The sequence below is a fragment of the Augochlora pura genome, chromosome 5 (assembly GCF_028453695.1).
Source record: "Augochlora pura isolate Apur16 chromosome 5, APUR_v2.2.1, whole genome shotgun sequence".
NCBI classification, from domain to species: domain Eukaryota; kingdom Metazoa; phylum Arthropoda; class Insecta; order Hymenoptera; family Halictidae; genus Augochlora; species Augochlora pura.
The window spans coordinates 6,982,434-7,006,252 of NC_135776.1; the positions used below are offsets into that span (position 1 = coordinate 6,982,434).

At 35.4% G+C, this 23,819-nt stretch overlaps 1 protein-coding gene across 1 annotated transcript in view; it reads left to right on the forward strand.

Annotated features, from left to right (window-relative positions):
* LOC144470262 (1-phosphatidylinositol 4,5-bisphosphate phosphodiesterase epsilon-1) overlaps nt 1–23,819 on the forward strand; it is a 63,791-nt gene that overhangs the window by 6,345 nt on the left and 33,627 nt on the right. The window contains exons 3-5 of the mRNA XM_078181210.1: nt 3,194–3,389; nt 14,659–14,868; nt 18,432–18,659. Coding sequence (XP_078037336.1) covers nt 3,194–3,389; nt 14,659–14,868; nt 18,432–18,659 — 634 coding nt within the window. The remainder of the gene's footprint in view (nt 1–3,193; nt 3,390–14,658; nt 14,869–18,431; nt 18,660–23,819) is intronic.

Sequence of the window (23,819 nt, forward strand, 5' to 3'; positions counted from 1 at the left end):
AGGGGTGGGAGTGGGGGAACAAGGCTCGCCCTAAGTGGTCCTCCCTCTTGTCGACGGTTCGCGGGGCCACTATAGAAATAAAGTAGTTTTTATTGCCGCCGCTGTAAAACCGGAAGCGGTTCGTGCGACCGCGAACGGGATGATAATTTCTCGTGCTCGAACTTCGTTCTCCATGCACGGCCCATTCGGCTCGATCACTGTGTATTTTCCTATACACTGCCGGCTAGAAATATTTTTCACGCTCGATGGCGTATCGCCGATTGGTGTTTTCATCGCGCGCTTCCTTGATCTATCGTTTCGGCAGGGTTTATCGTTGCTGTTATTCTCGTCGGTATATCGCCGATCTTTGCGCGAAATGAATGTTTTCGTCGTTGGGGTAGAAGGTTAATTAATTGTTTATTTAACCAGTTGAGAATGGAGAATTGTCTTAAATAAAATAGACGTTTTTTTCGTCGATTAAATAAAGAAAGATAAGGTTATTTTTAAACCTTTTATTGGGTCAAATTGTATCTGTGTGTCATTGGCATTAGTGCATAGAAACTGCAGTCTATTGTTTCACAGTTTTTGAAAAATAAAATATAATAATAGTTGAAGCGTGGATTTTGAGGAATGTATAATATTTATATATTCTTATTTCGACGGGAAATATTTCAATATTGTCTCTATTTTCACCGTGTTAAATATTCAATTTGATAAGTCGATTTTGTCTTTTATTTTCGTTTTTATGAAATGAATATTGGAGATTGCGAATATACAGGGTGAGACACGTAATCTGTACTTCTCGAATAATTTTTAAATTTTGCGTGGCCTAAGACTAAAACTATCTTTGCCTAAAACAGACTTTGGTCTTAGGCAAAATTTTTAAATTTTGATGGCTTTAGGCTAATTTTTAAATTATTGAATATAAAATCTCTGAAAAATATAAAATTCTGAAAAATTGCAAATTATTAATACTGGTGTTAGAAGCGTAAAAGTAACGTGAAAGTAAAAAGCCATGAAACTACGGTACTAAAATAAGCCAGTACTATAATAACAGTACTATAGTAAATAAATAAATATTACTAAAATTATCTAAAATTTCAATAGAAAGTCAAATTAAAAAGATAATTATCCATGCAGCCAAATACAAATACACACTACTGATAAAATATTATATAACAAATCACCGAACCCCCATTAAACGCGTGAATAAATCAGTGACCCGCCCGAAATCTGTTAATTAGCGGCGGACATGTTCTACAATGATTCGACAATCTCCGCGAGACAATCTCGAGCAGATCTTCCACCGGTGCATTGTTCGCCGAACGCTTCCCTCGAACAGTGAATACTTGTTAAATGTTGGGGGGGGGGGGGGAGGGATATTAGGGTACCGAATACTTTCCCGGTCGACTGTACGTGTAATTCAGCCACGCTCTCGCAACCGGCGGTGCTCGTCGTCGAGTTACAGTTTCGAGAACTATGCGATTAACCGAATAGTTGAAATTTTACGCGACCCGGCGCGCGACGACACCGTGACCTATTACACCGTGAGTCGAAACTTTCGTTCACGCAGTTAGAATGAAGAGATCTTAAACTTCGGGAATTAACCGAGCCTTTCGATATAGCCCCTCCTCTCTCCTCTCCCCCTCTCCTTCCGGTTGAAAGCAAACTTCATTTAATTCCGCGGCGGATAATTAATTACAGAATACCATTAAAACTCGAACTTTCCAATTATTCCGTTGTTTCGTCGGTTAAATAACAGGGTTTGACAACGGATCTGGAACGTTATAATTTGATATTTACATACCGCGCACGACCCAATTCCGAATTCTCCGTCTTTCCTGTTCCGTTGTAAACTATTTTATCGAACTTCTCCGGCGTTGTTTTATCTTTTCTAAGAATATAATTTTCTTTTTAAATATGATAAAAGGCTGGTTTTCGCGCCGCGAAATTCGACGTTCTTTTTATTTGTTTAATGTATATACGTAGTTGCAAAGGAATTTAGAGCGATTAAGCGATATCATTTTTCAAAATATTGTCGCTTTAAATTCCGGTTAATGATTATTAGAGTGGAATGATTGCGATGTAAAATAAATATTTTCTTCGTTAACTGCGAGAAACGGAAGTGTATTTTTCTAGCAATTTTAATAAATTAAACAGAATCTAAGAACGTGGTTAAATTCTCCTGTTTAGTATCACGTTTAGGCGATTTTAGTATAAATGAATAAGTTTAATAATTATCATTATTTCAAATTTGTTAATCTACAAATTTTTGGTACATAATCATGTAGTGATTTTGAGGGCATCGATGAGTTTATTATATTGTTCTAAATACGATAAAATCTTGGTATAACAATGAAACAAGTTATACAATTGCAAGTCAAAAAGTACAACTGTTGTATAATCTACATTTGTATAATTTATACTGATTTATGATTAACGTTTTAAAACAGTTTCCAAAACCTTCAATCGGTTGGAATGACAAAAGAAGATTCAAAAATAATGTTTCTAATGCTTCTTGATTGTAGCAACAATTTAAATATGTTCGAATCGAATCCAACCGATCGAAATGTTCGAAAAGAATTGTTTAAAAATTGCAACTCACAGCAATACTTGTAACACTTATAAAAGAGTGATTCCGTTTTAAAAACTGTACAAATACTTTTCATACTACAAATTATGACCATCTCTTCAAATAACAGTAAAAGCTGACAGCGAAAATTTAAATAAATTAGAATGATTTCCAATCGATTTAACCTCTTCAGGTATACTGCCACGCATGTGTACGTTTAGTTTTCTTAAAATTGTGATTATTCTAAGTGTAAGGAAAATTCGAATTCTTATTTTCAAAAAGGAGAAAACTTCATCGAATGAAATGAAATGGATGATAAATAAAAAGGAAATAATTAAACAAGATATATGAATATAAAAGAAGAAATTAAACAAGATATATGAACAAAAAAGGAAACAATTAAGCAGATTATTCTCTACTATAAAAATTCACCCCTGAAGAGGTTAAACGGTTGAGAATCAATTTTGCAGCCATTGTCTAATAAACTGATCGCTCTAATTATCACAAAAATGTACATTATTTGGAAAAATGTTATTTCGCTTTAAACAGCGCGCGAGTACTTTTCGCAAAAGAGTGAATCGTAGCCGCGCGACCCGTTATAACCGACCATTGTGACTAACGAAACGAAACGCTTGTTTGCAGCTTGATCACTCTGAAGCCATTCTGGCAGGTAATTGGCGAGCCCCCAACAGTTTTGGAAACTCTGTCCGCCGCGTTTCTGTCCACCGAATATGAATCCGCGCTCGCCCGAGCGCTGGCGATGCCGGAATGCCCTGTGATACCATTCTTCGGCCGGTTCCTGAAGGAATTGCGGGATATCATCGCTGCCGAGTCCAAGGTAAACCACGAAACACTGACTTGCGAGCATGAGCGAGAGCGAACGCGCAAGCGCGAGCGCGCGCGATCCTTCGGGCTCTCTGCATAGATCATTGGGGGGAATTCGAGCGACGGCCGCGAACGTTCCGGAGCTGGAACAAAGCCTTGTTTAGCCGTTATTGTGTCGCGCCGTGCGCGCTGGATTTTCAACGGGACGAAGTTTCCGTGTCTGCGAGCGTAAACGAATCTACCCCTCACTCCTTCCCACCCCCCATTCGCCGGCTACGGTCCCGTTCGGGAAATTCTGCCAATTCGCAACGCATCTGTCCCGCGACCGCGGCCCGACGATGTAAACCCTCGCCCAATCGACGGAAGACAAATTTTGCGAACCGTGATTCCAATTTTTTTTCTGAAATTGCTTGTTGGCTTAGCTTTTGTTTTTCTGTTCGATGTTTCTATGCGAAGCACGCTGACGCGCATCGATGTTTTGGCACTGGGAAAGATATGATTGACGCGTAAAGTGGGGACAATCGATCACTAAAATCTCTGCGTAGTTGAAGCAATTTAATCGATTACAGTGAAACTGGAAAATTAATGTCTATCATAGGGGATGATATTAGAACTCTTTCCGAAATATTCCAAATTCAATTTATTCTAATATATTATAATGAAGATGAATTTTCAAGATTGGTAGAAATTACTGTCACCCTTATTTGGGTAACGCGGCGCTAAAAATGTTAATATAAAATTGTATAAAATAGTATAAATTAACACATTCAGCTCCAACAATCGACCACTCAAATCTCTGCGTATTACTGCGAGTTAAAGCAATTTGATTAATTACAGTGAAACTAGAAAGTTAATATTTACCATAATTGGTGGTATTAGAATTCTGTCGCATCCGAAATATTTCAAATTCAATCTTTTCAAATATATTACAATAAAAATGAATTTCAAAGATTGATAGTAATTGGTGTCATCCATATTTGGGTGACACAGCGTTAAAAGTGTTACAGTTTTATTTTATTGCTATATATTTATAGCAATGAACTTTTATGGACTGTATTAAGGTGTTTATAGTGCGCTATACATATATCATAGATTGAACAATTTCGATCAAGAAAGATACTATTATATAAAATAATTTCTAGTTAGACAAAAGTACAAAATTAAATGTATCATAGAATGCATACATAATAACTGTAAGATAATCGTTATTCATTTTAATGACTCCTTAAAATTATATATTAAATAATACAACTGCATAGAGATATGTTCTTTTTCATTTTAATTCGTGAAGTATGATACCATAATGTTTCTCAACTATTTTCGAAACTATTTTATTCACTACTTTCAAAACGTGACTGAATACTCTATACTTCGCATGCAAACATCGATTTATAAAATCATACACCCCTACACTAGTGGAAACAATTATAAGACGCCTAGAGAATAATTAGTATAGAAACTAAATAAAATGTCCTCCCTATTTAGAAAAATTATTAATATGAAATAATCAATTAATGGTACATATTATTAGATTCCTATGCTAATAATTTCCTAGGTGTCTTATAATTTTATCCACGATTTTACAAAACATTTATTCCCTCTGAGAATGCAACAAAACTTCCACATTCTGCTAAGTTTCGTTAGCTTTGTAATAAAATCTGCAACACAAACCATGAAAGAGAAGAAAAACCGTGTATCACGGTTAAATAAGATGCGATAAACAGTCGACTGGCAGAGAATAAAATTGCCAGTTGATTCGTAGCCGCGCGTAATGCGGAAAAAATAATGAGAATCAATGATTGAACAGTTTTCGCACGTGGCGGGAACGCCCGGGACCGATCCCCTTATCACTTATTCAAATGGCGGAGAGTCGTACGGGCGGGGTGAAAGTAGCCGTAGAAAGAGGTGGTTCCCCGTTGGTGGAGCATCCGAATGATTTTCACAGGGATGCTACACGTGCGATTTGGCTGGCTGCCAAGTAAGTTCCTCGATAAAATCCGTACGTTCCCCGTGTCTCTCTGCCCGAAAGCGTTGAACCATGGAATACGAACAGTGAACGAGGTCAAAGGTTGCCCCGGAGATACGAGAACTACTCGAATTACCGTCACCCACCCTCGCGTCCCCCTCCAACCCCATCTTTCCGTTCGTTTGACCGCTTTAAAACGAGAAAAAAAAACAAACAAACACCGATATGGGGCTACTAACGCGCGGACGAGGGGTCGTTTTGAAACTCGGAAACACGAGTCCCCGCGTCCCTTTGTCATCTTTTATTAAATCCGGACTCGACGGTTTGGTCCGCGCCGGCCACGGCGATTCACCGTGTTTTCACCTGAACGCGAAATGTTTTGCAATCGTGCTCCATTAGGGGCGCCGTTTGCTTTCGACTTCTTCGATCTAACTAGGTTCGTTTGTCTTCGGCTGTGATTTCTGTTTTCATGTTTCTTAGCACATTTCTTCTGTTTGAGGTGATAGTTGCGATATATGCGATTTAATGACGCATTTATTATTGTTATGGAATTTTTAATTCAATTGATTTAGGATTTTTATTCGAGGATTTCTATTTGAGGTACACAGTTTAATTTGTTATATTTATTTTTGGTTGTTACTGTTTCTTTCTTCGTATTTTTCTATTTAAAATATTGATTATAGCGTGTGCAATTTAATAATGCATTCTGTATTGTTACGCGACCTTTAATCCAATAGAATTATGATTTTTATTTGAGAAAACAGTTCAATTTATTATATTTATCTTAGGTTATTATTGTTTCCTTCTTCACTTTTTCCGTTTAAAATGTTAATTATAGCATACGCAATTTTGTAATACATTTTGTAATGTTATGCAACTTTATTTCAGACATTGTTCAATTAAGATTGTTATTTCAAGCTGCGATTTGGCATCTGAAATATAAATAGAGAAACGAATAAATAAAACGAAATATATAAGATTAGATCTAAGAGCCAATCCTTCGAATAATAATTAATTTAGAAGAATGTACGATATTGCATAACATTACACAACACACCACTCAAATAAATGTACAATAATTTACTCGTACACTTTAAACGATAAAACAAAAATCAAATTAAAAAAGACACAGTAAGAATAGATTCATACACCTAAAATTACATCATAGTAACATCGTTCACAAATCTAACATCAAAGCTTCCAATCGATATAATTAATTAACCCAAAATAATATTCAATATTGTAAAACACTTCACGATCTTCCAAATAACATATCATCGAAATGAATCTAATGATTCGCTGCACCTGAAAAATTTATACATTTATACATAACCTGACATAACCTGAAAAATTCATGCGAAAATACAATTTACGAAATAACATAGTAATAGAAATACTAAACAATTCTTTCCACAGCTGTTATAACATTGCGCCATGTCACAATATCAGATACTGTATTAGTATTAGTCGTATAAGTATTAACAACAATGTGTGTAAGCGTTGTTGCACGTGAACGTTGCTTCAAGAAGTTATCGATTGTTAAGGATTTAACGCGATACTTTTTGCCAGCGATGTATGAGAACGCGAAACCGAAGATCAGATGGGGAAACCGAATATGAAGATGGAGTCGGCGGAAACCGATAAGGGTGAAGAAATACGTGTGGCAATAAGGTTAGGGGTTTCTATCGGCCTCCAGCAGCAATGATGGTTGTAGGCCGGCGGAAACTACTTGCTCTTGTTGCCGATGGTCGTCGCCATCGAAGATTGCTCGCAACCTCTGTCTATAGATAAACGAATGGAACGAGTATGTATCGTCTATTCTTTCAGAATGTTTATGCGAATTCTGCGTTTTCTTCAAGCATTTGCAATCGAAGAATTTTCTTGGATTATTTATCAAGAACTGAAGCTTATAAAGCTTTAGATATAATAAGATTTATTATAAAGCTACATTTAAAGCTAATTGTTGTTTATGTTTTCTAAATTAAAATTGAAATCTACTCTTCCTATTTATTAATGTTTCGATGTGAATGTGAAGGTTTGCATACGATAAATATCAATATTTGTTCCTTGCTTAGAAATTTGTTAGAAATAAAAGAATGTTAATCAATGGAGTTGTGATAGAAATCGCAGTGCAAAGGGTTAAAGAATATATGGCATGATAGATTGTTGAAATAATAATATATTATTATTGCTGCATATTATTATTGTTTGTATGGTTTGTAATATATTATGATTTATTAAATATTATAGTAAAGATTTTATGAAACAAAAGTTATTAGTTCTGCAATTGCTACAATTATCAGCTGTGTAAAGATTGGAAATAATAAAAAATTGGAAATTGAAAAATGATAATAACCTTGAAAATAATTAGACTGTTTAAATAAAATTTGCTAAAATATTATACCTATACAGAATTAATAAATCAAAAATTATTAACTGTCCTTATTGCGTAGCCTGTTCCTATTAATTGTAACAGGGACATTTAAGTACAAAGGGTTAATATTTGATAATTCTAATCGACTGTCAAGCGTTAAAAGCACAGACTAATAAATTGTATTAATTACAGAAAAATTGATGTAATATCGCCTCGTTTACAAGCGTAATTATTTGACCTATTTAATCGAACATGCTCATCTAACATGTTAACGATCGGATTCTGTATCATTCGTCGGCCATATATGCAATAACATTGATTAAGCCATTCGCTGGCTGCGCTATATTTATAGATTTTAGGTCACACCAAAGTGATCATATTTCACCATCGATACCGGTGGCTTTGTTCGAAATGAAGCCGGACATAGTACCAACGTAACTACTATAGGAAATTCGAGTCGTTTTATTTTTGATGTTTTATTTGTCAGTTAAAATTTAATCTTTCCAATTTTCGAAATTTTATCTTTATTTTAAAATCATAAATTTTGGTTTCTAAATTAATCGTCGAATCTTTCTTGTCTTATTATAGAAGATTCAAATTTCTATAACGATGTTTTATTACGTAATAAATTAATATTGTCACATGAGAAATTATTCAAAAAATGACAACTGTGATCTGGTATTTAAATTGAAAAATCTGTTTCCATGAAAACATACTACTTTAATAAATATTTCTAAAGTTAATTAACAAATGCAATTTAATCCTCTTTATCTCATTATAAAAGATTCAAATTATCGTAAAATCATTCTAATATACAACAAATTAATATTGTTGCAAACGAAATTATTTTTAAAAAATACAGTTAAAGACTAACCTTAGAGTTTTAAATACTGTACTAGTAAACGTTTATTTCTTATTAAAATTAAGTCCTCTTTATTATAGGCCGTTTAAACAATCCCAGCGATACTTTATTAATCAACGAGTCTTTCGATGCAACAAATTCTAAACAAAATGCGTCACTCGTAGCGATAATAGAATTAATAACTCAGCTAGTATTTTCAATAGCCAGTAAAACGAGCGGGACAGCAATTAATAAAACATGCGAACCGGTGGAGGCTATTACCAAGGCAAACGGTGGCGGGCGAGCGTGTTAATTGCGGCAATCCACTTTAGACAAGCGAATCCAGGAGCGCGGGATCCACAGCTGCGAACGAGTTCGACAAATAAATAAACTTTCGCCGTGTTAAACGGGCGTACACGGCGCTCTCTCTCTCTCTCTCTCTCTCCGCGATGCTGTAAGTTGCATAACGCGTAAACACGAACGCGAACCGACGTTCCGCATATACGCGGGCACGTGCTGTTGCGACCAGCGCAGTCGAATCATTTTGAAATGATTTTGTTACGTGTCACCCGGGCGAAGCGTGCTCCGGCCCTCCGCGTAAAGTGATCAAGCCGAATATATTAGTAAGCACGCGATAAAGTCACCGTTCCCGCTGGCAAAACACCGGCCGACGATCCCGGAGGAGCGAAACACGCCGAGAGCCTCGCGAGCCCGTTATCTTCCGGCCGGTTGGACATCGCCTAATTAGACCATTCGACGGTTTCGTAATTTTATCGTGGCCGCGCGAACCGAAATAAATCAGCGTTACGTCATGCGCGCCTGTCCGCCCGGAAATTATGCCCCCTTGTTCGATTCTATCCTTAAGAGATGCCGGCGCGACGAAGTGGGACGTTGCTATGGTTTTTCCGTTCGCTGGAAAAATTACTGATTTTCATGGTAATTTTGGCAGCGACATTTTTTAGAGAACTATAGACGTTTCTTTAAATTTATTGCGGATTTCGTAGAATTTAGTAAAACGTTAAAGTAATTGTAATTCGTGCTGCATTTTTATTTAGGTTAGGGTTTGTTAAAGTTAGTGGAACGGTGAAGTTTATTTCAAATTATTCGCTTTTTAATACGAGATACTAATATAGTTAGATTATGTCCTTGTTGGTTCTTGTTAATTACTGTCAATGTACTATACATTCTAGTATTAAATGGAATGCATAATTTTTGTACAATCTTGTAACAAATATTTTTAAATAACTACTCATTTATTTGAGTATATACTTCTTTTGCTGTAGCAATGCAATTTTATTTTATTCCATTCTATTTAGGTTTTTTTACAATCATATTTAATTATATACGTTTCTGTATCGTAGTTATGTAATTTTATCTCATTTTATTCTAGTATAATTTATTTTATAAGCATACTTAAGTATATACATTTTTCTATTGTAATCACGTAATTTTATTTTATTCCATTCTATTTTAATTTATTTTAAAAACCTAGTTAACTAAGTGCATTTTTCTATTATAATCATGTTACTTTATATTATATCTTCTATTTTATTTTATAAATACGTTTAATTATATACGTTTCTCTATTATAATTATATTATTGTAAGTAATTAATTTCATTTGTAAAATTAACAGCGTTCTAGTATGTAAGTCGCAATATTATTAATTCACTAAGCAATAAATAAACGTTAAATAACAGTGACAATATACACTATTTAGTTACGAACATTTGCTTTCAATTTCTGAGCTTCGTTAAAAGATTAATAAACTCGTAACAACATCAATAAATTGCTTAATGTATAATTGAGCAAATCCTGTACAACTATAATAATTACCACTGCAATTACAACAGTTACTATGGTTGTAATTATCATGGTAATAAAATAAAATAAAATAAAAATAATTCTCGAGAATTGTTTCAGCGTTAATCTCCGACTTCGTTCGGTTATTAGAAAATGTTTATAAAACGAGGCTGGTCGCGTCGCCGTTCCCCAATTTAATTTTCGACGATGAATCGCGTCCTCTATCGCACTATTAATTGTAAGATACCCCTCGCGCGCCCCCCCGCGTCCCGTCGTAAACATAAAATTTATCGCGACAGGGCGGCCAATCCCAACAAGAGGGATTCTCAGTTTCAATGACCTTAATGCCTTCGACAAAGTGCTTTGTCAACTCGAAAACATACCAGACGAAGCGTTGTAAATCTAAAGGATTTAGGGGTAATTCCACAGGTGCAAAGTGCGCCCCCACCACAGTTCCCGCTTAACAGCCTCGAATTTCGGCCATAGTTAAAACATCGACCGTACAAATTAATATTTCTTCCGTGCGACAACTTCGGCCCGTCGACGACGCAATAATCCTTTCGAATTAATTCGATTCGATAAATGAACAGCGCCGCGTGCGCGCGCGTTGCATAATTCGTAAATCATTGCGTTAATGGAATAGTAATTTCGATTTTAATCGAACGCGACGGGGGATTGCATTTCTCTTGTTTCATTGAAGTTTGTTAAAGAAATCGGATGAACAAAGTTTTTCTTTCGGAGAAATATGAATTTCCTTCGTTCGAATTATTTTCTGTAATTAATTAGGATAGATAGATTTCTAGAATTAATTTGATATTAACCTTTCTTTTTACGCTGAAAAGTTGAAATTTTTAATAAAGTAAGTCTTTGAACAGTTTCGTTTCCATTTCGCCATTAAAAGCGAAAATTAAAATAACTACAATTTATAATCGAATATTAATTAAAATATTGTCACTAAAATTTGACAAGCAACTGTTATTATTGATCCTTGACAGCAATAATTATTTACAAGCAAAAATTGAATTTCTTCGATCCTGTAAAATTTGCTAAAATAATTTCTTTCCCAATTAACATCTTCGATTTGAACAATAAAGACGATTGTTTCAACGAACATTCGTCAGACGTTACTTTCGATCCGCGTTTAGCCAGACAACGTTCCGCGCGGCGGTCGCAGCAGATTAGCATAACCACCGGGGCGGTGAAATTCGCGATCGCCGTAAATTCCCAATCTACTATGTGGTTATCGTAATCATTATACCAGGCTATAGCGTAGCCGGTGAATAGGAAGGGTGGGGGGAGCCGCTTTTAAAGCTTTTGTTTTCCCCTTGAAGACTCGGGGGAAAAAAGTGGCAGAAAGAAGATTGCCAGATACTTTCCCGCGTGGAAGTTCGGAACCAGAAAACTCCGCGAAAGAGTTCCGAGTTTTTTGGGTTAGCCGAAGTTTCCTTGTTAGGGCGGGCTCCGTAGCGCAGAGAGCTCGCCGCCAACGTTCGAGACACAGCTTAGTCGCCAGTTTCGTCGACTCTTGAAATAGCTTATGCAATTCATGAAACAGTACAACCAGTCCCCCCCCAGTTCTAGCCCAGTTAGTTCCCGATCATATTCACCGTTCAATGTCTATTGTGCCACCGACCGAGCATCGTCGGGCTCCTCTCTCTCTCTCTCTCTCTCTCTCTCTCTCTCTCTTTCTCTCTGTTTAATCGTAATACCAGGGTTTTGCAGGTAGCTTTAATAATGCACTGGCGAATCGAACAAAAAGGTATTTACTGGGCCGTGTACGGCCGTGTCCGCAATTGTTTTGCCATGGGGAACGACTAAGCCCCGAGTAGAACAATGACTACATTCAAATTCGAAAGCAACATTCTTGATCGAAATTCTTCTCGCCTAAATTCGCGGAGAATGCGAGTTAATATACTGAACTAATTAGGTAGAAATAAACATTTACACTGAACCTGTTAAAATAGATTTTTGAGATGCAATGCCTTTGTAGAAGTAAAAGTTTGTTTTATTCTTAATTTTGTTGTTTTTGATTTTGTCTGTACCTTCTTTAATTAGAATATAACCTTAATAAAAATATCACCTTCATTAAAATTGAACGTTAATAGAAATATAACCTTAATTAGAATTAAAACTCAATAGAAATATAACCTCAATTAGAATTGAACCTTAATAGAAATATAACCTCAATTAGAATTGAACCTTAATAGAAATATAACCTCAGTTAGAATTAAACCTTAGTAGAAATATAACCTTAATTAGAATTGAACCTTAATAGAAATATCATCTTAATTAGAATTGAACCTTAGTGGAAATATAACCTTAATTAGAATTAAAACTCAATAGAAATATAACCTCAATTAGAATTGAACCTTAGTAGAAATATAACTTTAATTAGAATAGAACATAACCTTGACATAACTTAACATTTGCACATTTTTTAATTTTCTAGTGCTTTTTTCAAAGTACTCTGGACAGGATAATTGTAAATATGAAATGACGAAGTTATGAGAATTAATATTACGTCTAAACTTTCAATCACATTGACTGTCACATAATAAAATTGCACCCTTTGCCCTCGAACTAATTTTATCTGTTAAACTGAAATAATTTTCTATATTATTTCCATTCTATGTAATAAAGTGCACTTTGAAATTGATTCTTGTGACTCGTACCAACAATTTCACTGCTTAACAATTTTTTAAATCTAAACTTTATTGGTGTAAGAATTATCTTGGGACGTGGTGGAACAATTTCAGTGGTGCTTTAGAGTCGCCACTCGACTGCAAAGGGTTGAAATTATATAGCAACCTTCATCCTTTATTTTCCACCAGACATTCTAGTATTAAAAAATTTGATAAACAATGATTTTATCATACTAATCAACGTTATTAAATATATCTTATTATAATATATCTTATTATAATATATCTTATTATAATATATCTTATTATAATATATACATATATAATATAGGAACATAAAAATCGTTATTTATAGAAATCTAAAATAGCGAAATATCTTTCACAAGATGGCCGACAACGGAGCAATACCATCGTAGAACGAATTTCCCGCGGACTCCCTTAACGCGAGTTAAATCCTCCCATCGAAATGGGTACAATAAAAATATTAGATCGTGAACGGGGGGGTGGTAAGAGGACGAGGATCGGTTTAAATGAAATCGCGGATCGGCGCGCTCCTCGAATATTAACAACACGAGAGAAATCGATTGTGGGTCAAGCAATTTGAAACTTTGAAAGGGGTAGCCGGTAAAATACGTGCAACGAAACGAATACAGTGAAAATGGAGGAGAGGAAAAAAAAGAGAGAGAGAGAGAGAAGAAGATCGCCCTATCGAAGCGAATCCTTTATTTCTACGGTCGTTTCCTGCCCTCTCTCGCGTTCTCGAATCGAGAGAGATTCTATTTGCCTGGAAAAGGATCGACGGCGTGTATTAACATTAATACGGTTCCGAGAACACCGAAGGCGCTTTCAACCCGGCGACGACTAAGCAAAGATTCTCCCCGAGGATCATGCGAATGAACCGTCTCGCGCCGGCGATGAAATGTTATCGAGTTCGCCGGATGACGGAAAAAAAAAAGGAGAAGCCCGAAGCAGCTTTCACATTTTCCTCGGCGTTTAATCAGCCGTGTCCTTCCCGTCCGCGTCATTGATTCCAAAGCGGATAGATTCAATTCTTCCGCGCCCATATTGATCACCGGCGTGTCTATTTATTTAGAGCGAGCGCGAGGTCAATGTACAAACGCGATCCACGTTATTGTTCGGAATTTAAAGTTTATAAGTTTTGCGAAAGTTTATATCTGCCTGTAATTTTTCTATATTGTTTTACTGAATAGCTGATGAAATTGTAAAATGTTAAGGATGTTAAATATATTAAATCAACTTGATTTTAACCTTTAGTGAGCGTAATAATTTTTACGAAAATTATTAATATATTTTAGGCTTAATGAACATGGAAAGTTGAACTTTTAGTACAAAATAAATTATGGTACATATGTGCATTTTAATTTTTATTTTCGCTTATATTTAAACTTAGTTTTTTTTTTAGTTATGTTAAGAAAAATTCGGATTTTAGTGTACAATATTTTATCTTATTCTTCATAAATAAAAAGGAAACAAATAAATTGTTTCTTACTATAAAAATTTATAGCTGAAGAGGTTAAACTCCTATTCACCTGTTGAATACTATAATCCGCTCCTTATACTTGCATAAATAAATCCTGATTAAACAATAGACATTTCTAGCAAAGTATGAATAATTTGTAAATCGATATTGTTTCAGCCACGGGATGACAGCAAGGACATCCGCGAGCTGTCGCGGATCAGGGAGCCCGAGAACGCGCCGACCCCGAAACACTTCGCGAAAATCGAGACCATCGCGGAATCGCCGACGGAGTGTATATCCAGGAACAGCTCGTCGGACAAGCCGGAGAAGGACACCCCTATTCGCGATGCAAAGTCTGTCCTCGAGAAGATTGCCGAGTTCCATAAGGTAAAGAATCAATCTCTCCGTTATTCTCGTCTCGCATTATGAATATTTCCTTTTTTTTTTCTTCTAAGAAACAACCGAATAAACGTGAACGGAGGTGGGATCCTTTGAAATTGTATAATAAAAGGAACGGATGACAATCTTATGACTGATCTCGGGGCTTCCTTTGTGTCTCTATCCTTGAAATCTATTTCTCGGTGATCCGCTGTTTCAAACAAGCAACGGTTGCGGCGCGAAATGGGTGTCCTGTTTCATAAAAAATTTTCTCGTGGCTCCGCGGCTTAATTGCAAATGAAGCTTCTATTGTTTAATGCTGATTTGCGAGCATGCTAGTAACATTGTAAAAAGTCAGATTATAATATCATAGTTTTGAGTGTTAACTTTGAATAATTATTGTATAAATAATTTATAGATTGTCGATCATTAATCAAATTTAAAAAAAAGAAAGACAGAGTGAATTTAATTATTATGTTCATATTAATCTATATAATGCAAAGATCGAAATCGGATATCCCTGTTTCTACTATCACTTTATTTATTATTTATTATTTAAAAGTGAATTTCGAAAAGGACTTCTTCGTTACATTTATATTAATCTAAGTGCTACAATAACAATGCATAGCTAAAAATTTGATATTATTGCTTTAAATATCCTCCAACAATTGATTTTCAAAGAGTAGTATACAAAAAGATTTTTCCCTTACTCATATTATCAATTACTCTACTTATACTCTACTTATATAAAATAGTTAAATTGTTACCGTGGTTGTGTAAAAAGCTCCGACTCTATAAAGTTAGTTACATTGTTGCGCGCACACTGTAGCTAATTTTTCGTTCGACTATCTTTAACGTCGGCGGAACTACAGTGCCGCGGGGATATCATATATAAACCTAGATACCCTCGTGAATATACGGGCAAAGACCTGAACTTAAACAAACGCTAGATAAGTTTAGTGGACGATGGCATAATGTACGAAAGATTAAAATCACGCACACGTGACAGCGGCGTGATAACCACTGAATAGAGGAGCTAAGTCACGTATACGGGATAACGCCCGTTAAAGTGTTAAAACACTTGTATTGCTGTTTCCTTGCGCCGCGAAACACATATGGGGCATTTCGAGTAGCCTGGGTTCATTCTCAAAAATCATTTAGAGTCGCTGGATTTCAAAAATTATACTGTGAACATTAATTGCCACGTGGTATATAACTATGTAGCTATGAGAATTTATGGAACTATTTGAGTACATAGCTACGCAAATGTATAATTAAATGAATACATTACTGCATATATAAATGTATAACTAAATGAATACAGAGCTAAGTAGTTATGTAATTATTTGAATAAAAAATTGTGTGGTTATATAATTACATGAAGAGATAGCAAAGGATCTTTATACAGCTATGTAAATATACAACTATGTAGTTATAGAATTATGTGATTGTATGTATAACTAAGTAGCTATATAATTGTATGAGCACGTAACTATACATATAAATATATAACAATATAGATAAATACATGAATGTATAAAAACTCTATATATTATATATACCAAGATTCCTTTATGTATGAAGTATACTTTGCTACATATGTAGTTATTTTTATCATACAACTATGTACAGACTACTTAGTTCTATCACATAGTTATCAGTATTGTACGTATAGCAATAATAATGAACTAAATTTTCAGTAAATCATTAATGAACTAATTTCATTGTTACTAGACTAGTAGAGATTTTCATTAGTAGATTAGACAAGACTACTTAGTAATAATCTCCTTTGCCTTCATTATATAGTCTTTACAAGAGTAAAATACCACTAATTTACGTTAATTAATTATTAACAACGGAACGACATTGCTGCTCTATTTTCAATCTACCAGAATCATTAAAACAGAAACGCACATTTCTCAAATTCCATTTCCTACAACAAACTTTAAAAATGTTCAGTTCGCACAAAAATTCACAATCGAGTTGCCAACAACCCTCGACCATCAAAGTTCCGTCTAGAGTTCCGATAAAATCTCGAATCCTGTCTAGAGAAAGTCGCGCGCTCTCCTCTCGGATCGCCGAGCAACGAAAGAAAACGCGCGCGGGCGCGCGACGGAAAAGTGAAAATTTGTTGGCCACAGACTGATCCGCGTGGCAAAACTCGCAAACGAACCTCTTCTTATCTACTCACCGGGCGGGAATGTCTTACGTCTAAACCGGCTGCGCCACGGTGCTCGACAATGGCCGAGTACCATTGTCTAGCGGCAGAAGTAGTTGGAGCTGTCAAGGCAGCTAAAGAGCTATTGCCACCACATCGTTGGAATAGCCCGCGGCTCCTCTATCTCTACTCTAGTCTCCTAGCGCTACGTTCTCGCTCCATCCCGCGTTTGACAAACCTGCAGACGTACCATATATACATATATATTATGTACCGTAATACGTATATAGAGTCGTGGAAGTCGTGCCTAACGTGTTGTTCACACTCGGACATGTGATCCGCGAAGGATACCTAACTCGCGCACCAAGATCCACTTAGACCGGAGCGCCTAGCCACGAGTTCTCGGTTTTTGGGATGAGTTACGCGTTTCTGAGCTGTTTGGCAACCGGCGCGATCATGGGATCACTGAAAGTAGAATACGTCAAACTTAGTTTCGTTTAGTAATGTACTTCGTCAATGCATTGTTTGCTATCTCTATTTTGTAGATTTTTGTTGCGTAGAATTGGTCTACGAATCTTTATACGAGTTTCATTTCTAGAAATTACAATTTTAGAAGAATTCACTTTTGTCGACTAAAAGATTATTGATAGTAAGAATAACAATGTTTTTAGTTTCTTATTACATCATGTATTTGTTGTAACTTAAACTTCATTGAACAAAAAGAGTTTGCGTGAAAATAATAGAATTATTTTAACTTTATTTTTTTCATTAATGTAAAATGAAGTATTAGTATAAGTAACCAATGCAACAAATATGCTAAATATATAATATAAAATATATAAAAGTATGATAAAAATATCGTCAAATAAAAGTCATAAATTCTCTAAATATCATACACTGTATCTGGAAATGTCAACTAATTATACATACAACATTCGACTCACGTGAAATACGAGATCATAGTCGTTGAAAGGTTGCAACATTAACCTCTCCTCTTTATCGCAACACCGTGAAGCTTAGCAGAAGATTTTCTGCAGCGACGATAATTAATTAAAATTGGATTTGCTACGGTGGTAATTAAAAAAGTAAAATGCAACCGCGTGATTAAATCCCGTGTTCTGTAAACCGTAGGATATCACCTTCTACGGTCACGTTTTCTGTGCGGCGGCGCGCAACAATGTAACAGTTACGTAAACAGCGTAACAGGATTGAAGTTGATCCTTTGGCGGAGTTCGGCTGCGCCCGCGACCGACGGCCGGATATGCCAAAGATGCGTAATCCGTTAATAGTGGAGAGGCATTCCTCGGCCACGATCTCGAAATAGAAATGCGAAATTAATATACGGCATCCGGCGCAAAGGTTTCTAAATATTCATGAGCGAGGACCCGGGGGTGGGGATTGCATTTCTGTTTAGCATCGACACGCGCGCGGCAAGGATGCGACGACCAGCTCGCTCCATCGCACCCTGAGCATTCATACGACCGCAATCGAGCAAACCTACATGGTCGAAGAATGCGACGAGAACGACTATCACCTCGATCTCGATTCCTACAAACCGGTGCAGCCACTCACAATCGACCATGGCGTTGCGTTATTTCCTGTCGCCGCGCCGCACTCTGGAATGGATTTGCATCTTCTCCAGGTAAAGCTCTGCCATATATATGTATGTATGCATGTATAGAGACGTATAATATGCACTCTGTTTCTTCCTTTTGCCGTGCTTTAGCCGTCCGAGCGTCCTCCGCAACGCTCACGCATGCATTTTTCTATTGCTGCGTTAGATTCGCTTTGTTGCATGAACGCACTGTAGAATTTAATCGCTCGAGAGCGATCGTATTCGTATAATTCTATGGAAGAGATACTGTCGCTAGATCTTTATGCAGTTTTAATAATCGTTGTTTGCATTATTATATATTATATTTATTACATTATTTGTATCACTAGATATTCTATGATATTTATTACATAATTTATATTATTAAATATTCTATGATATTGATTACATTATTTATGTATGACATTTATTATATTATTTATATCATTGCATATTCAATAATATTTATTACAATATTTATATCATTAGATATTCTATGATATTTATTACATTATTGATATCATTAGATGTTCTATGATATTTATTATACTATCTATATCATTATATCTAATGATATTCAATAATATTTATTATACTATCTATATCATTATATCTAATGATATTCAATAATATTCATTACATTACCTATATCATTATATATTAACTAATATTTCGTATATTACTTACATCATCATATATTATGCAATATTCACTATATTATTATATGTTATATAATTGGTAACTAAATTCTCAACAAAGAAATGCCTCAAAAAGAAGTGCATACCGTGGACAAATATTTAACAAGCACCTAACCTCAAAATCCAATAAACACCCTTTAATAACTCTCTTCAACTTGAACCAAATTTGTTAAATATTTTTTATACGCTACAAGGACTAGGATTGTTACACGATATACAAGATATATAAATTTGTTGTTACATTATCAATTGTACGGATCTGGTTTTTCGACGTTTTCATCCGAGCGCGTAACGAAAATCCAAACAATACAATTTTTTAGGTCACTGTAATCTACATGCACGCTGAAAATCCCAGTCGCATATTGGATTTACGTATTTATCAGAAACGGAATCGCGAGTGCAAATTTCATAGGCTCGAAAAGACGATAAAATTAACAATAAAACGTCTAATTTTACGAGGAACTGCTGATTAGAACATCGAGTGACGACATCTTAAAAGAGGAAAAATAAAGATGTATTTATATTTTTTTATATAACTTCGGCTCGATGCAATTACGTTCACTCATTTCGATCTAATTATATTCATTCGTTTCGACGTAATTACGTTCATACATTTCGATGTAATTACATTCATAAATTTAGACATAATTACGGTCATACGTTTCGATGTATGTAATTACGTTTCGTGCCGACCTAATGAAAATATTTAATGTATAGGCTCTCGGTAACAAGACAGGAATAATTTTATATTTTTTAAAAAGCACTCTCCTCGACGTGGCACTTTTCCTGTATTTTTGAAAATTTATATGAGACGGATATAAATTAGGAAATAAATTAATCTGTACATCAATATTGGTACGAATTAATGTGTTAAGATTTTTCATTTGATTTTGTAAAAATAATCTGTATAAACTAAATTTTATATGAAGGTCTAATTATCACGGCAGTATTTTTATTTGCATTCTAGTGAATTTAATAATTGTTGAATATTTATTTAATAATTTTTGTGAGTGCATATGGAATTATTAGTATCCTGATATTATTATCTGAATACCAATATTAAAATTTCTTCGATTCTTCATTTATTTATCCGTTTGTTCATTTCGCTTTATTTCTATTTTATATTCTGTATTTACTGTATTTGTTTCAGTTAATTGTTTAGTTATGTCTTATTCCACTAACTTATGGTACTGTACTTTTTTTGACTATATTTTAATCCATTGACTTTTGGTACCGCAGTTTATTGATAAATTATACTTCAATAAGTCAAAATGATATTAAATCATTGGCTCATACCAATTTTACTTCATGCTATTTTTTAGTTGATTCGTCACGCTTTATCCATTCCAATGGTTCTATTTTCGCCTAAATTATATTTATTTAATCTGCTGTATTCCGTTCACCCTATATTTACTTTATCTATTCCCGATGCCTTATTTCAATGCTGGGATACTGACCATGACCTACATTAGCTCGCTACAGCCGGAACTTGACAAGATCCCGGATCAAGATAAAGAATTTATTGGTAGTTTGACAGGATGAAGCCTGTACTACAACGTGCATACCAATCGAAATAGCTATAAATTCAAGGACTACATTGTAAATAAATTGAATTCCTGTACTTGCACAGCATTTTCTAAAGAAGGCTTCTTGTCGAGTGTGTTTACCCTCACGCTTTTCTGCTGCTTCTCGAATTCTCCGATTGGTCACAAAGTCTACCATACAAAAGACGATTTAAACTAAAGTGATCGGAATTTATTTATCATTTATAATTTTATAAATAACAAGAGAATAGAATTTTATTCTAGATCTTAACAAATTATTGGCTAACCTGTAGATATAAAAATATATACGCTTCTTCTTTTAATTATTTAAATAAATCGATATATATATATATATAGATCTCTATTCCAAGTTAACCCTTTGCATTCGAAGCCATTTTGAGCCTAGATCCAAAATAGCTACTTTGACCAGCTGAAAATACCAAATTCTTTTGAAAATACCAAAATAATTTTCGAAGTGATATGAAAATTTTCATTGGTGCCTCAGAGGCGCCACTCGAGTGCAAAGGATTAAAATATTCAAGTCGAAATATTCAAAATATTCAATTAATAAAAATATTTAAATACCTAAATTTCAAAAAATATGTTTCTCCTTTTAATCATTTAAATAAATCGAAAATAACATAACAATGTTCTTAAAATAATATAATAACTTCAAAGTTTAGTATGTCACTCATTTAGTTTTGTCAAAAGTACATAAAACCAGCAATTTATTAACGCCTTACTCTTACTTTTTTATTTTCTTATTTATGGAAGCTTGAAAAAGAATTTTCGTAAGAATTAAAATACAAATGACCCTGATAATAATTGCTAGTAATATTAAGTAACATTTAACGTTAGTGTGTGCTGTGACATCTAGAAGACATCTACGTAGACGGGCTATTTCCATGTTAAACCGACGAACTTTAGATGCGAATGTAGGTCCGTATAATAAAGAAATGTTGACTCTGGAAGAATGCACGCAAATGCTTCTGTCAAGAGATATTTACTGCTGAAGTTGTTGGACTTACAAGGGGAACTTAGGATCGTGGAGATCGCTTTTGAAACGGGAGTGGGTCAAAGTTACACCGCATACATAACATTTAAAAAAGGCTAATAGGATTTTTCAAAAAGGAACTTCGTTTCGGAAATATTTTATAATCTAAATATCTCGAAAACAACACGTTTTCGGGAAGAATGTTAGAAACAAAAGTTACTCTATTTTAAAAAAGGACGAACTTTTGTACGAAACATTTTTTTAACAGATTCCACTTAATGTTAATATTTAATAAAATAGAAGATTGATTTAATTGTGGAACTTTTTCGTTTATATTTCTTGTGACTGAAAGCTTGTAAATTAATAACAACTGAATTTGTTCACGTTCCTTGATGGAATAAAATAGAGATAGTCATTTTGAATAACATATTTAATGATCACAGTTATGTTTATTGATGAATTCAATTTTTAAGTAATATATATAATTATTAATGTATATGAATTATTTCGACATCGATAAATCGAATAATTTAATTTATTCAAGTCTAAGTAATTTACTTTAGTAGTAAATATGAAAGGAAGCATTCTGCAGCATACTTTCAAAGGAAAAATGTATTTATTTATGATCCTCTAAAGTTCAGGTTTAACCATAAAATGCGCTGTATATTAATACTTCACCCTCGAAGTCATTTTAACCCTGAATCCAGAGTAACAATTTCCGGCTTACAGTATTACCATGTTTTATAACTTGAGCGCACTTTAATAATTCGAAATTAAATTTTCTCACTACTGCAACACTTTCAACAATATCTCTGAACACAGTTCGAAAATTCTTCTCACACGCGACGCAACAATTCTAAGACACGAAGTCGCCGGTCGAGTGGAAAAGGTTAAACGACCAACCCTCCGCGTCACATGTTACAAACCGTGTGCAAAATGTTCATCGCGAGTCCGGCTGATAATTGCGAGCGAAGTGTTCCGCTTAAAAAAAAAAAAGAAAAGGGGGACCTGCCGTCGACGAGGCCTTCAATGGCAGCCTAAAAGAGAAAACAGCTGGCAACCTCTTTGTTCGTTGCAACCCGTGCTCTACCCGTTGAAAAGGCTCGGGCGACGAACGCCGTGCTCTCTCTCTCTCTCTCTCGCGGTCGCCATCGAGCGAAGAAAAAAAAAGAAAACCCGTCTTGAAATCGCAGTTATTTGTCGCGTTTCTGCGTAAACAACCGTCGAAGCCTTGAGAAAGGGGTGGTAAGCACGGAGCGTATAAAAGCCGCGACGACCTTACCCTCGGACACGATTTCGAAATATTAATACGTCCCAGGGTTCAGCCGTTTTCGTAAGTTTTGGGGGCCGCTAAGATAAAAGGCATCGTCCGCGCAGTTTTCCTTGCACCTCAAAAGGATTTCAAAGGGGGCCACCAGCCACGCTGGCGAGAACCCGCCTTCAGTATATCTCATAGAAATTCACGTCGAGGAGAGGAGGCCACGGCGAGATGGGGCGAGGCCGAGAGAAAAGGGGGGCAGGAGGGAGATCCGCGAGGCGGGGCGCCAGCCAGAAGTGAAAAGGATTAAAGGTGAAAGACGGCGAGAAGACGGGGGGAGGGAGGGAGGACAGTCGAAAAGGCAGAACCGGGTCATCCTTTCGATGGAAATTCCCCTTTTTGTTAATTGGCCGCGTTTAACGCGAGAACGGCCACTCCTTCGCTGTAACCGTATTTTAATATGCAAGCTCTGTGGCTGCGCGACAATCGATTTCTCCTTTCTTCGGGAGGTCAGAAACGGGACGCGTATATCGGATTCGGCTCTAGCTACCCCGGTGACCCGGCGCGGACCGTGGTTGAATCGGAAAACTCTGCGATTGTAATGGTAATCGTAATTAGTCTATTTTTAAATGCACTGTACAGATGTTTGTGCAAATAAATGTGTCATGGTATGCAACAGATATGCGAGAAAGATGTAAGTAAATTTGTGAGATA